This window comes from Tiliqua scincoides, chromosome 5 (genome assembly GCF_035046505.1).
Source record: "Tiliqua scincoides isolate rTilSci1 chromosome 5, rTilSci1.hap2, whole genome shotgun sequence".
Lineage (NCBI taxonomy): Eukaryota > Metazoa > Chordata > Lepidosauria > Squamata > Scincidae > Tiliqua > Tiliqua scincoides.
Window position 1 is genome coordinate 109,015,498 of NC_089825.1, and position 14,304 is coordinate 109,029,801.

The 14,304-nt window shown below is 42.0% G+C and overlaps 1 protein-coding gene across 1 annotated transcript; it reads left to right on the plus strand.

Annotated features, from left to right (window-relative positions):
* Nucleotides 1-6,829: 6,829 nt before the first annotated feature.
* Nucleotides 6,830-7,771, plus strand: LOC136653071 (olfactory receptor 6M1-like). The gene has a single exon (XM_066629996.1). The coding sequence runs from the start codon at nucleotides 6,830-6,832 to the stop codon at nucleotides 7,769-7,771; it is 942 nt and encodes a 313-aa protein (XP_066486093.1).
* The last annotated feature ends 6,533 nt before the right edge of the window (nucleotides 7,772-14,304 follow it).

Here is a 14,304-nt window from a genome sequence, read left to right on the forward strand (position 1 = left end):
AAAGCGCTTTTGGTGGTTGTCCCAGTCAGATGGAACTCAAACTACACACCCCAGGGAATCATTGGAGGACGTAAGAGGCAAGCATCTTGCTGGAGCTAAGCAAGCCTGAGTCTGGTCAATGCCGGTAGGAGACTTTCTGGGAACTCCATACATACCACCTGTTATGGAAGAAAGGCAGGACATACGAGTAGAAAGACACACCATATGAATAAACTGAATGAATGAAATAGTTAAGCATCCCCAAAACATCAACAGAAAAGAAGAGGCTCTACATATTAACAATACCTGGCTTCCAATCCTAAAAAGAACAGATATTAAAGAGCTTTATACAGAAGCAGTTTCCAGCAGAGATGGGATACTGTGATTAGGCTGAGTTTGCTTTAAGAATGCAGCAGTAAAATGGAATTCTTAAGCACCTGGAGGGTACTGATTTTTTAACTGCTGTTTCTGACTTGCTCTCTAGTAACAGGTCCTGTCTAGGCACATTTCCCTGATGAAGTTCTGAAAAAGTTACAAAACGAAACATTGGACTTTTTAACAACATGGATTCTAATTCTTTGACATAACCATGGTCTTCTCACCCAAATAAAGATATGTTAAATTGTTGGATTATTGCTGGCCATGAAAAGCCTATGAACATATATAAACTGACCATAGTTCAAGCCTGAGCCTGTTTTGGAGGGCCCATCTAATTGGGATGGCCTATGAGGTTTAGGGTCAAGTTGGGAAATGTTAATGAGTTAAATTTGTTTACATTCTGTTTTGGAATTATTTTATTTTTTTTTTTTTGGGGTGGGGGTTCATTTGTTTTTCACCTGACCTCTCTGGATGAGGTAAATTATCAATTAAAATGACTCAAGAAATTGGCCACATTCTGACACCCATCTAAGGGCCCAATCCTATCCAACTTTCCAGCACTGGTGCAACTGCAATGCAGCCATGAGGAAAGGGAACAAATGTGGAGGCCTCTGTGACTGCCTCCCCACCACAGGATTCAGCGCATGTCCCATTGGCACAGCTGCACCACCAGAGGAAAATTGGATAGGATTGGGCCCTAAGTGTGTTTAAGGCTACTGGAATCAGGAGAATGACGCACATCTAACTGTGCATTGAATTGTGACTTCTCAAAACAGTGTTTGCACTTGGAAAATATGCATTGGTACCACGTACTAGACATTTGAGCAGATCAGAGGCAAAAAACAGCAGTAGCAAAAAACCAAGGAAACAATATTAGGATCATAATGTATAGAGGGGTTGTTTATTAACCCTCCCCCCCCCCACACACACACACAGAGTTTAGTTTGAAGACTACTGGAGCAGTCATATGGGACAGCAAAAGGTAGTGGACAGAGGTAAAACAGCTGAAGTGATTGATCATTGAAATTGTATGGAAGATAAATATGTTGGTGCAAAGTCTAGACCAGTGTTTTTCAATGTTTGTCCTCTGCTGTACCACTTAACATGGTCCACCTATTCGAAGTACCACCAGAAGTAACTGGCGATGACACCATCTCCAGTTACTTTTGGGTTGGGAGGTCAGATGCAATGCGACACACACCAGTAAGAGGCTCATAGTGAATGAGAGGGCTTTTTCGAGCATGGAAAAACATGTTATGTAGTTCTTCCTGCTGAGCTGAGCCTCCTACCTCTGCTTGTTGTGTCATGTTCCTAGTCTACGGAACCACTAGTATTGCCAGACACCATCTGAAGTACTTGGTGGTACCCGTACCACTAGTTGAGAAACACTTGCCTAGACACTTAGCAAAATAATATTTGAAGTCATTCAAATACCTGGAGCAATACCTTAAGGTGACCACTAGAGGGCACTCTATGATTGTCAAATGTTCCATATAGTTTTAGTGTTGTCACAAAAATATGCCCAACAAATGTATTCTTATGATATGCTGCAAGACTTACAGATTTATTGGGTCAGATTTGTTAGGCCTAAGCATTTGTGGACTCAAGCTCTCTCTGGTGAAGTTAATTCTAGTCAATGAATGCTTATGCCATAATGTCTGTTGTGAAACCACAAAAGGGGCCTTTTTGTCTTTGTGGCAAACATAATTTTTCTCTTGACTCTTAAATAGCGTACATATATCAACAAATATAACACAGTTCAAATGAGTTTTAAGGCATTTCTGCCTGCAGCCCCTCAGAGGTGTGTTCAATGTGAAATTTTGCACAATTTTTTCACAACATAAAATTTCTCAGTATACTTTGACTACCATACGTCTCTGAGATTAATCTAATTTTCTTTGCTCCTTTTGCCTTCTCCCCTCTTTGTCATCTTTATAACACTTGAGTTTTGGTGTAAATATGACAACTATTAAGGATGGTTTTTGAGAACTGCACACAATCTTCTACAGCAGTGATTCTCAAACTTTTTAGCACCAGGACCCACTTTTTAAAATCACTCTCTATCGGGACCTACCTAGGTTTGCCAGACTTTAAAAAAAAGAGATCTAGAAATTATTTATTTATTTAGAGTAATCAATACCAGAAAAAAAGATGCTCAAACATTTATCTCCCTACATTTAAGCATGCTTACAAAAAGGCAGGAGCTGAGCTCTTTGCAGGGTAACTAGCAGCTACAGTATCTGATTTTTGAATAGCCTCACAGCTTGAAGCAATTAGTTATCTGATCTTTCCATCACCCTTTGGAGAGCCACCAAAAATCAGCTCAGGACTCACCAGTGGGCCCTGACTCACCATTTGGGAACCATTGTTACAGTCTTTTCTGCACCACTTGTTACTTCTTTTGAGTATAACCAGCACACTTTTAGATTGCACCAAGGGGATCATACAGAACTATATTCAAAGACATTTGCAATGCAATCCTATGAATATCTACTCAGAAAAAAGACCCACTGTGTTAAATGAGCCTTGCTCCCAGCAAAGTGTGTATAGGCAGGACTGTGTATAGGCAGGGCAGGAGGTCTGGCTTTGTGGCAGAACTGCCTGATGCCTGAAGAAAAGCTGAAAGTGCAGTTCGAGATAGCTGGAAACATCCAAGAGCTGCTCACCTGTGCACTGCTGCTGACAAGATGAGTCATCTCAGCTGGTGAGAGGAGCAGAGGATGACCACCTTCGGTGAGAATAAAGGAGTGCCTTCAGATAAAGCTTGTGTTGCTGCCACGCACCCACACACACAAACATTTACTTTGGGAACCATTGATATAGTATACTCCCAATGAATATTTTTCACATGCTATAACATTATGCTCTACACATCCATTAAAATTGAGTGTCGGGAGAGTTAGAACAGACAAAAGAAATATTTCTTTTTTACTCAGCGTATAATTAGTCCGTGGAACTCCTTGCAACAGGATGTGGTGATGGCATATGGTCCAGATGCCTTTAAAAGGTGATTGGACAAATTTCTGGAGGAAAAGTTCATCTTGTGTTACAAACCATGGTAGGTATATACAACGTGGTTTTAGAAATAGGTTACCTCAGAAAGTCAGATACAAGAGAGTGGCACCAGGATGCACGTCTCTTGTTGTCTTGTGTGCTCCCTGAGGCATTTGGTGGGCCACTATGAGATAGAGAAAGCTGGACTAGACGGGCCTTTGGCCTGATCCAGTGGGGCTCTTCTTATGTTTTTTGACTCAGTGCAGGGTGTTGCAGGTGTGCCTTACGACACGTTTGAGACACCCAATCCTGGGACTGGGGGTCAGCACTGGTGCTGGCTCAGCTCAGGATTGGGCCCTAAGTAAGGGAATGAATGAATGAATGACCGGTTCTTAGAAAGGAAATTCATGTCACTATATTTTGTTTCCATTTTAAATGTACAAAGAGGCTTTGCAATTTTTTTTCCTTTGTCTTCAGATCAAGCCAGTCATGTTGGCCACAATTACCCCCATTTTATAGACATAAAATTGAGGTCAGGAAATGCAGATTTTCAGAAATGCAGGAAGAATATACTTTCTTTCTTTCTTTCTTTCTTTCTTTCTTTCTTTCTTTCTTTCTTTCTTTCTTTCTTTCTTTCTTTCTTTCTTAATATTGAAGAAGATAAAAAGTTATCCAAAACCCAAGGTCTCCAGCAGGTACGTCCCAGGGAAGCATGATGCCATCAGACAAGTTCTCAGATCTTCCCGTCTTTAATTGGAATGGGATTTGGAAGCTAAATGAAGCTACTAAAGTGCCAGGATGGCTACACTCCAAAACAGGTGCACAATGCACTTAGATATAGATCTATATATCTCATGGGAATTTATGTTGAGTCACATTACTTTGAAGGAAACATCCTTTTAGCATAGCTACTGTATAATATATGAACAGTTGTGAGATGGTGTTGCTATCGCCATCTCACAACCATGACCACAGTGTAGCATAGAGGGTGTGTAATCCTTTTGCAAAAGTATTCTGACTTTGCTGAGCCCTTAAACATTCCCCAGCAGAGCCCACACAGATCTCCAAGATGGAATTGATTCCAGGAAGAAGGCATCCACTCCCCAAGACTGTCCAAGTTTGTAACAGTGGGAATATAGCCTGTGCTTTCGAATTGAGCATCACTCAAAAGGGAAGAAGGGTAAGTAAAATTAGAAGTTGCTGGCCAGGGCAATGGGCAATGACAGAGTAGCAAATGGAGTGCGTGGGAGAGAATGGAGCACTGATACTTCGGATTTACAATATTCCGTATCTTGTTCAGAAGGGGGAATAAGAGACAAGGGAAATAAACTAGTTATAGCTGGTTTCGCTTCAGAAGCAGAAGGGCTTTTCGAACAACGCAAAGTGGCAATTCTGGAATATTCTCACTGGGACAGTTGGGACAGTGGAGAATTGTATGCTGTGTTCAAAAGAGACATTTCTGCAAGACAATTTCAGTGAGGAGAATTTGTGTAGGAATTGCCCCCCTTCTCACACACATGCACACCACAGGAGCATGCGCATACCCATTCTCTCTCTCTCTCTCTCTCTCTCTCTCTCTCTCACACACACACACACACACACGCACGCACACACACACGCACACACACACAAATTATCTTCAAATAAGAAACAAATAAGGCTTTTAAAAATATATTTCCGAAAGGAGGGGAATTCCATAGTCTTACCTTCATGAGCTATTTACAGTATTTATCAGAAATTTAGAAAATACAGCACTAATCAATGGTACAGCACACACCAAAGGACGAGCACACAGACGAGCAAAACTGCTATGCCTCTATGGATAGCACAACTAAATCAAAGTATATAACAATATTATAGCACGTAAAAATATTCATTTGCAACATACTTTATCAGCAGTTCCCAAAGACCTACTCGGTCATTGGGATCACAGTAAGTCTTTGTGTGGTGGCAATGGGAATGGCAGCAATACAATCCCCAGGATCATGCCAATGCTGGGGCTGGAGGGGGGTAGTTTCTACTCTCATCATCAAGAATCGGCTTTGAAGGGGGTGCCAGGAGCCCCACAGATGCCTCTGCTGGGCTCTCCAAGTGATCACAAAAACCAGTAGTTTTTTGGAAAGTAGTTTAATTGGAAAGTAGTTTCCAATTGCACTTTTCAAATGTTGACAGACTTGTGGAGCCCTGCGGAGGCATCTTCTGGGCTCCCTGCACACACACCCCCCCAGGAGGCCGGCGCTTGATCAAATAAGTAGAAACAACCCCCCTCTGGCCCCAGCAGTGGCATGATCCTTTGGACTGTGTCATTGCCATACACACACCCCGCCACTTAAGGAGCCAGGGAGGAGTGATTCCCTGGCTGGAAGGTTGCAACCCACCGGTTTGGTAACCACTGTACTATATAATTGGTTGCAGTGTTTAATAGTTGGAACTGAGCAAAGTTTCTTTGCTCTCAATTATGAAAAGGTCATTGTTTCTGAAAAACTTGGGAGGCATTCTCTTTTAGTGCATTCTTGATTTCCAGTATTTTCAATAAATAATCATAAAGATAAACATCATGATAGTCCACTATTTCAGTATCTTTTGCATAGTCTGCAATGCAATTTTATGCACACTTTTACTTGAAAGTAAGTTCCATTGAGTTCAAAGGGTCTTATTCCCAAGTAACTGTGTACGGTCATAACCTTGGCGAGACCATCAATGGATCCATACCCTTAACATCGCAATACTATGCTTGTCTACTAAGAAGTATGTCCAGTTGTGTTCAGTGGGGCTTATTCCCAGCAAATTGTGTATAGGACCGCAATCCAAGGACCATCACTGAATAAAATGAGGCTTACTTCTTGAGTAAATATGTAAAGGACTGTACTGTTACAGAGTGCCTTTGTTATGAAAAAAAAGGATTTTGAGTACTGTGTTTATCAAATTTCCTCAAAGTGGTCAACACAAGATTCCTCTTTGTAGAATGTTGATCTGTTTAGAACAGGGGTGTCAAACTCATTTCATACAGAGGGCCGAATAGCATTCATGATGCCTGCCGAGGGCCAGAAGTGATGTCATTAGGCAGGAAGTGATGTCATTAAACAGTTCATGACCAAAAATAAGGGAACTCATTAGCTGCAAATGACAGAAGAGTAAATATACATATCTTGATCATATTCAAGAAATGGGAGAGCTCAATTTTCAAGTGGACTGCCCTTTCAGTAGTAACACCTCAGCATGGCTCAGCAGCTGAGAGCCTGACGGCCAGATAAAAAGCTTCCACAGGCCGCATTTGGCCCCTGGGCCTTATATTTGACACCCCTGGTTTAGAATGAACTCTGAATAAAGTACATGTTCACTCAGAAAAGCCCTTAATGAAATGAACAAATCTGCCTCTAAGGAAACAAATCTTCAATAGTATAATTATTTTTCTCTCTCTTTTTCTTAGCCAAACAAAATCTTTGCACTTTATTTAGAATGAAGATGTATTGGTAAGATGGAGCTTAGCAACTCTACTAAGCCTATTGTCACTGAGATTGTCCTACTTGGCTTCTCTCATCTCCTCCAGCTTCAAAAACCGCTCTTCTTCCTTTTCCTTGTCATGTACATACTGACTTTGCTTGGCAACACTTTGGTCATCCTTGTGATCCGGATAGACCAGCGTCTCCATACACCTATGTACTACTTCCTCAAGAACCTCTCCTGGCTGGAGATTATCATCACTACAACTGTCACCCCAAAGATGCTCACCCTGCTTATCTCAAAGGATAACACCATTTCATTATCTGCCTGTGCCCTGCAAGGGTATGTCTACTTTGTGGCTGGCTCCACTGAAGTCCTTCTTTTGGCTGCCATGTCAGTGGACCGCTTTGTGGCTATCTGCATCCCACTGAGATACACAGCTATAATGAACAGCCGAGTCTGCCTGCTGATGGTCTTGTCTTGTTGGTTGTGCAGCTTCTTTTCCATTTCAGCATCTACGCTACTCAAGGCTGGCCTACCTGTATGTGGCCCCAATGTTATTGACCATTTTTTCTGTGACAGTGGCCCTATGCTAGAGATGATATGTGCTGATATTCACTTCCTCCAGGCCTTAGACTTGACAGTTTCCTGTTTCATGCTTCTCATTTCTGTAGCTGTGACAATTGTCTCCTATATCTGCATCATTGTCACTGTGATGAGGATGCCCTCTGCCAGAGGCAGAAAGAAAGCTTTTGGCACATGTACCTCTCACATCACTGTGGCATCCCTTTATTATGGCAGCTCCATCTTCATTTACATCAAGCCAGCTGGAAGCTCTTCCATGGAATTCAACAAGATTGCCACAGTATTCAACACCGTGGTGACCCCAGTGCTCAACCCCATCATTTATAGCTTCAGGAACAAGACTGTGAAGGATGCAGTGAGAGATGCACTTCGGAGAGTTGCTTTAAGATAGAAAGCTTAAGACTGCAATTATATACACACTTTCCTCAGAGTAAGCCCCATTGCATTTAAGTGACGTACATCTGAGTAGATATACCTTACTTGGCAGGACGGACACTTCATATATCTATACTGTAGTGTCATACATATGAGGACTTGGTACAAAAGATGGAGATTGCTTGCTTATTCCCACTTACTTCCCCTAAAGTCCCATGCAGCAGAGTGTTTGAGAGCAAATTGGGGGAGAGAAGGCATGGAAAACATGATGGAAATTGGCACTGTTTAAGTTGAAATAAAGATTTGATTGATCAAGCCATATAGATAGAGAGAGGGATATGGATAGAGAGATGCTCTTTACACTCTCACATAACACCAGAACCAGGAGACATCCACTAAAATTGAGTGTTGGGAGAGTTAGGACAGACAAAAGAAAATATTTGCGTGTGATTGGTCTGTGGAACTCCTTGCCGCAGGATGTGGTGACGGCATCTGGCCTGGATGCCTTTAAAAGGGGACTGGACAAGTTTTTGGAGGAAAAATCCATTACAGGTTACAAGCCATGATATGTATGTGCAACCTCTTGATTTTAGAAATGGGCTATGTCAGAATGCCAGGTGCAAGGGAGGGCACTGGAATGAGGTCTCTTGTTATATGTGTGTTCCCTGGGGCATTTGGTGGGCCATTGTGAGATACAGGAAGCTGGACTAGATGGGCCTATGGCCTGATCCAGTGGGGCTGTTCTTATGTTCTTATGTAAACCAGATCAAATTATTTCCAAAGAAAACCCCCAAAATTAGTGATGTGTGAATGTCCATCTATTTGGATTTTTCAAAATCTTCTTCCTGGATGTTCAAAATAATGAAATACTGGTGTAAAACTTAAAAAAAAAAAAAAAACATCAGGAGGATGAATTTCTTCCCTGATTTGATGCCAGTATGCCACCTCACAAGCAACCTTCCTCCCTTTTCAGAAGAATGAAAGGGTAAAGAGCAGTTGGAAAGGCTCATTAAACACAGGAGAAGCCTTATGGGGCCTGTCCTGAACCAGAAATGATGGTCCTGACTATGAGTACCTGAATTTGTTGTTTCTCGGCTCTCTGTGGTGAATTGGGAGGGAAAGAAAATTATGGCTCCCATGATCCTTGGATATCAATTCCTGCCATAGAAGATGTTATGGTACTTGCTCTATTCCACTTCTTACATATGCAAAATGAATTCAAAGCAAACCAAAAGAGACATAATGCATGATATTAACTGTTCAGTGGATGTTGAATTAAAAACACACATAAGTAATGAGTTCTATATTTAGTGGGATGGATGCAGCAATACTCTAAACCAGTGATTCTCACACATTTAGCACTGGGACCCACTTTTTAAAATGAGAATCTGTCAGGACTCACCAGAAGTGGTGTCATGACCGAAAGTGACATCATCAAGCAGGAAAATTTTTAACAATCCTAGGCTGCAATCCTACCCACACTTACCCAGGAGTTAGTCCCATTGACTATCATTGTTAAAAGAATATACATAGTAGTTTGTTAAAAGTACAGGTCTTTAACATTTCCCCAAATGCAGTCACATACCATAGTAGCATCAAGTCTAATATATTAAAAATAAAACATTGATATGGGGACCCACCTGAAATCGGCTCACGACCCATCTAGTGGGTCCCAAGGGGCTGGGAAGCTGCATAGTGTCTAAGGTAGCATAAGCCCCAACTGGGTCTTAGATGGGTCAAGATGGGTCTTCTTGGATCTGTGCCTGCTATTGAGCCAGCGCAGGATTGAGAAGACCCATTTCAAGTCTCCTGGACCAGGATGGGGGTTAAGTTATGGCAGCAGAGCCTACCGCCATCTCCGCCCCCTCCTTCCCACCGCCATGCCTTCCCCAGCCCTCCCCCACCCTGAAACGCCTCCCCCCACACAGACTGACAGCCCAATCCTGAGCTGTCTGGAGTGCACAGCTTCGGAGGCATAGAAAATGGCTGCCACCACTTCCTGTGCTCCTTGGGCAGCTGCAGGCGGGACCTCGGGAGAAGGGGACTTTTTCCCCTTCTCCCAGGTGAGGGAAGTAGCCCCTCAACAAGGCTACTCTATTCACCATTGACCAAAAGTTCGCAGTGAGGGAAGAGTGTTCATGTAGGGTTCCAAGCCCTGCACGAACGCTCAGGATTCGGTGGAGCAGAGCTCCACTGGACCCACCGCTCCCTCCGCCTAGCACGCCTCCCGCCCACCCTGCCTCCTGCCTCCCCGTCACACCTCTCCCTGCCTCCTGCCTCCCCGTCACACCTCTTCCCCGCTCTCCTCCCACCTCCCCCTCCCTGGAATGCCTCCTTGCCTCTCCCCCACCCCCGCTTTCCTCTCCATGGCTCAGTGCTCCATGAGACTGCCAAGTCGCAGAGGGCAGGTGCCCACCTGGTGCTAGCCCAGCACTGGCCAGCACTGGGCTAGCCCTCGCGGTAGCCTGGCGGTAAGTCTTGCAAATGTGCCTTATGGCATGTAAGGATTGGGCTCTTATTCTTCTGCTACCCGGCACTGGCCCAGAGTTCTGGGTGGTGGTCCCCGTCCTCCATCCAGTGTTGGACTTTACTAGCCGCTCATGCTTCTGTGGTTATAATGGCGATGGGGCAGCAGTAGCAGGTTGTTTTACCCTTGATACCCCCTAGCCTAATCTGCCTTGTCAGTTTCACAACCTACCAAAAATTGGGTCGTGGCGCACTGGTGAACCACAGATGCGCAGTTTGGGAACCACTAACTTACACAATTGACTGGTATTTTCATTTAATTTTTTTTTATTTGTCAATTATTGAGGCAACCTACTGGGCTTCTCTGCTGTTCTTACTGTTTTTGTTTTGTTGTTTTTATTGATTATTTTGAACTGTTTTTGAATGTTGTAAGTCACCTTGAGTGCTCACACTGGGAGAAAGGCAGGATAACAAACAAACAAATGAATGATCGAACTTTGCAAATTTTCTTTTCTTCATTTTTATATCAAGCCAGTCATGCTGGTCACAATTAACCCCATTTTACAGACACAGAACTGAGATCAAAAAATGAAGAATTTACCAAGTTCATCTATGGCAGGGGTGCTCACACTTTTTTGGCTCGAGAGCTACTTTGAAACCCAGCAAGGCCCGGAGAACTACCAGAGTTTGTTTTACAATGTTCACGCCATCATAACATATAACATTTATGTGTACAATGTATGTTGATGTACCTTGAGCCCCACTGAGTATAACAGGACTTACTCCTGAGTAGACATGGCTAGGATTAGGCTGTGAGGCTGCAATCCTAGCCACACTTACCTGGGAGTAAGCCCCATTGAGTACAATGGGCCTTACTCCCGGTGTTTCCTCCCAGAGGCACCTGAAGGGGGGGGGGTCGGCACTCCGCGATCTACTCATTTTGCCTCGCGATCTACTGGTAGATCGCGATCTACCTATTGAGCACCCCTGATCTATGGGAATCTGGCGGACACTGCATTTGAACCCAAGTCTAAATTCCATCAACCTCCCAGTGCCACTTACTTCAGGGGATCTTTTCTTTCTTTTTTAATGTCAAAAGAGATGAAAAGTTATCTATAACTCTTAGGTCTCCAGTGGGTATGTCCCAGAGAAACACAATGCCATTAAACAAGTTCTCGGATCTTCCCAACTTTAATTGGAATGGGGTTTGGAAGCTAAATGAAGCTACTAATGTGCCAGAATGGCTACTATCCAAAACAGGTACACAAATCACTTAGATATATATATTTCATGGGAATTTATGTTGAGTCGCATTACTTTGAAGAAAACATGCATTTAGCACAACCAGTGTATAATATGCGAATGGACATGAGATGACGTTGCTATCACCATCTCCATAACTCCAACCGTCACCACAGTGTAGTTTAGAGGGTGTCTAATCCTTTTGCAAAAGTATTTTGACTTTTCTGAGCCTTTGAACATTCACCAGCAGAGCCCACACAGAACTTCAAGATTGAATCCATTCCAGGATGGAGACATTTTCTGGCCAAATATGTAACAATGGACACACAGCCTGTGCTTTCGAATTGAGGTTCACTCAGAAAGGAACAAGGGTAAGTACAACTAGAAGTCGCTAATGACAATGACAGAGTACCAAATGGAGTGGGTGAGAGAGAGAATGGAGCACCGTTACTTCATAATTACAATATTCCATATATTGTTCAGAAGGGGGAATAACAGACAAGGGAAATAAACGAGTTATAGCACCTTTTGCTATTATAATTATAGTTAACGAGTTATGGCTCATTTCACAAAAAGCATAAGGTTTTTTTGAACAATTCAAAATAGTAATTCTGTATTATTCTCATTGGGACAGTTGGGTGACTAGAGAATTGTATGCTGTGTTCAGGAGAGACATTTCGGCCAGACCATTTGAGTGAGGAGAATTTGCTTAGAAATGGTCTCCCTTCTCACACACATGCTCACATGGTCTTCAGTGCAAATAAGAAACACATAAGACTGTTTTTAAAAATATGAGTATTTCAGAAAGGAGGGGATTTCTGTAATTTTCCCTTTATGAACAATTTGCTGTATTTATCTGAAATACAGTACTAATCGATGGTGCAACACACACCCAAGCACAGACACGAGAAGCTGCTGTGCCTCTAAGGGTATTGCAATTTGAGTAGAATATAGGCCCAAATCCTAATCAGTTTTCCAGCACTGGCATAGCTGTGCCAATGGGGTGAGTGCTGCATCCTGCACTCACGGAGGCCTCTTCAAGGTAAGGGAATGTTTGTTCCCTTACCTCAGAGCTGCATTGCCCTAACCTTGGTGATGTAAAGTTGGTTAGGATTGTGCCCTTAATATTATAGCATATGAAAAATATTCATTTGCAAAAGCTATTCATTCACAAGCACTAAGGTCAATTACTATATAATTGGTCTCAGTGCACGATAGTTGGCAGGGAGGGATGTTTCTTTGATTTCAGTAAAGCATCCATGTAAAAGTCACTGTTTCTGAATGCCTTGGGAAACATTCTGTTTTGGTGCATTCTTCTTGTGATTTCCAAGATTTTCCATTAATATAAAGATACACTTCATGATGGTCCACTATTTCAGCCTCTTGCTGAATTGGCAATGCAATTCTATGCACACCTACACTTCAATGTAAGTTCCATTGCATTCAAAGGGGCTTTCTCCCAAGGAATTGTGCATATGATCACATCTTTGGTTAGAAAATGAATGGGTCCTTTGGCTTAATAGCACAATTCAATGCATGTCTACTGAGAAGTATGCACAGTTCTGTTCAGTGGGGCTTACTCCCAGTATAGTGTGTATAGGATTGCAGTCCAAGGACCATCACTGAATAAAATGGGACTTACTTCTGAGTAAACATGTATAGGACATGCTGTTAGAGAGTGATGTGTTCATCAAATTTGGTCAGCTCCCAAGATATAAATCATTTCCATTCTGTACATTTAGAAAGAATTCAAACGGAAAAGATTGCATGGGAATCTCAGAGTGGTCTTGACTAAGTGGTTTCCCTAAAGCACTTCACAATTTTGTCCTCAGCCCAGTCTTCATACTTATCTGTCTTCAAAGTTCCCGGTTAATAAAGTTACCCAGCTTCATTGCATTAATAAGGATTTCTTCTCTTGAAATGGAAGCAAAAGGCGAAATAGCTGGTGCCAGGTCATTAGAGGATTGTTGCCACATTTCAAGAGTAGCTTTTAGAATACAGTTGTTGAATGTATAATTCCCTCATTTCTTTCTTCATCCATGACAATACATAAAGTGGAATAGCACAAGTTCATTCAAGTGACATTGATGAGTGAACTTGATCGACATGCAATCAGTCGATTGCATGGAATTGTAAAAGGGCAACTTGGGTACACCACTTCCTCCTTTTCCATGCTTCTTAAGCATTTCAAGGATGTCTTCCTATTACAATGAAACCCAATAGCACTTTTTGTCATTATTTCAACCTTTTTTCCCCTGGAATTAAACTGGGTATTTAGAATAAATTCAGGGGAAATATTAATCTTACACACATTCATTTCTCCTAAAATTGATACATTTGAAACACAGCATTAAATTTTATTTCTTTTTGGGGGGATACAATGTCAAAATTATTCTACTTATGTGGACTTTTTCTCAATAAGACAGTTAAATATTAACTAGGTCTATTTGACCATTTCAAGTTTTGTAAGGATGTAGCTTGATCCGAACTATCTTTAAATATATTAAAAGCCTGTTCTTTGAGCAGTTTATTTGCAGAGAAGTTCGCATACATTCCTGTACAGTTTTCAAGAGCTTATCCTGAGCTTCATAGATAAGTACAAGACAGTAGCATCAGCAAAGAATTCAACTTCAGTAGATTCTGAAATTCATCTACACAAGATTCTTCATTGAAGCATTATGATATGTTTAGGGGGATTCATAATGGAGTACGTGTTTAACAAAATGAATAAATCTGCCTCTGAGGAAACAGATAATCAATTCTAAAATTGTTTTTCTCTCTCTTTTTCTTAACCATACAAAATCTTTGCACTTCCTTTAGAAATGAAGATGTATTGGTAAG

Coding starts and splice junctions, on each gene's coding strand:
- LOC136653071 (XM_066629996.1), top strand. CDS start 6,830: ATGGAGCTTAGCAACTCTACTAAGCCTATTGTCACTGAGATTGTCCTA.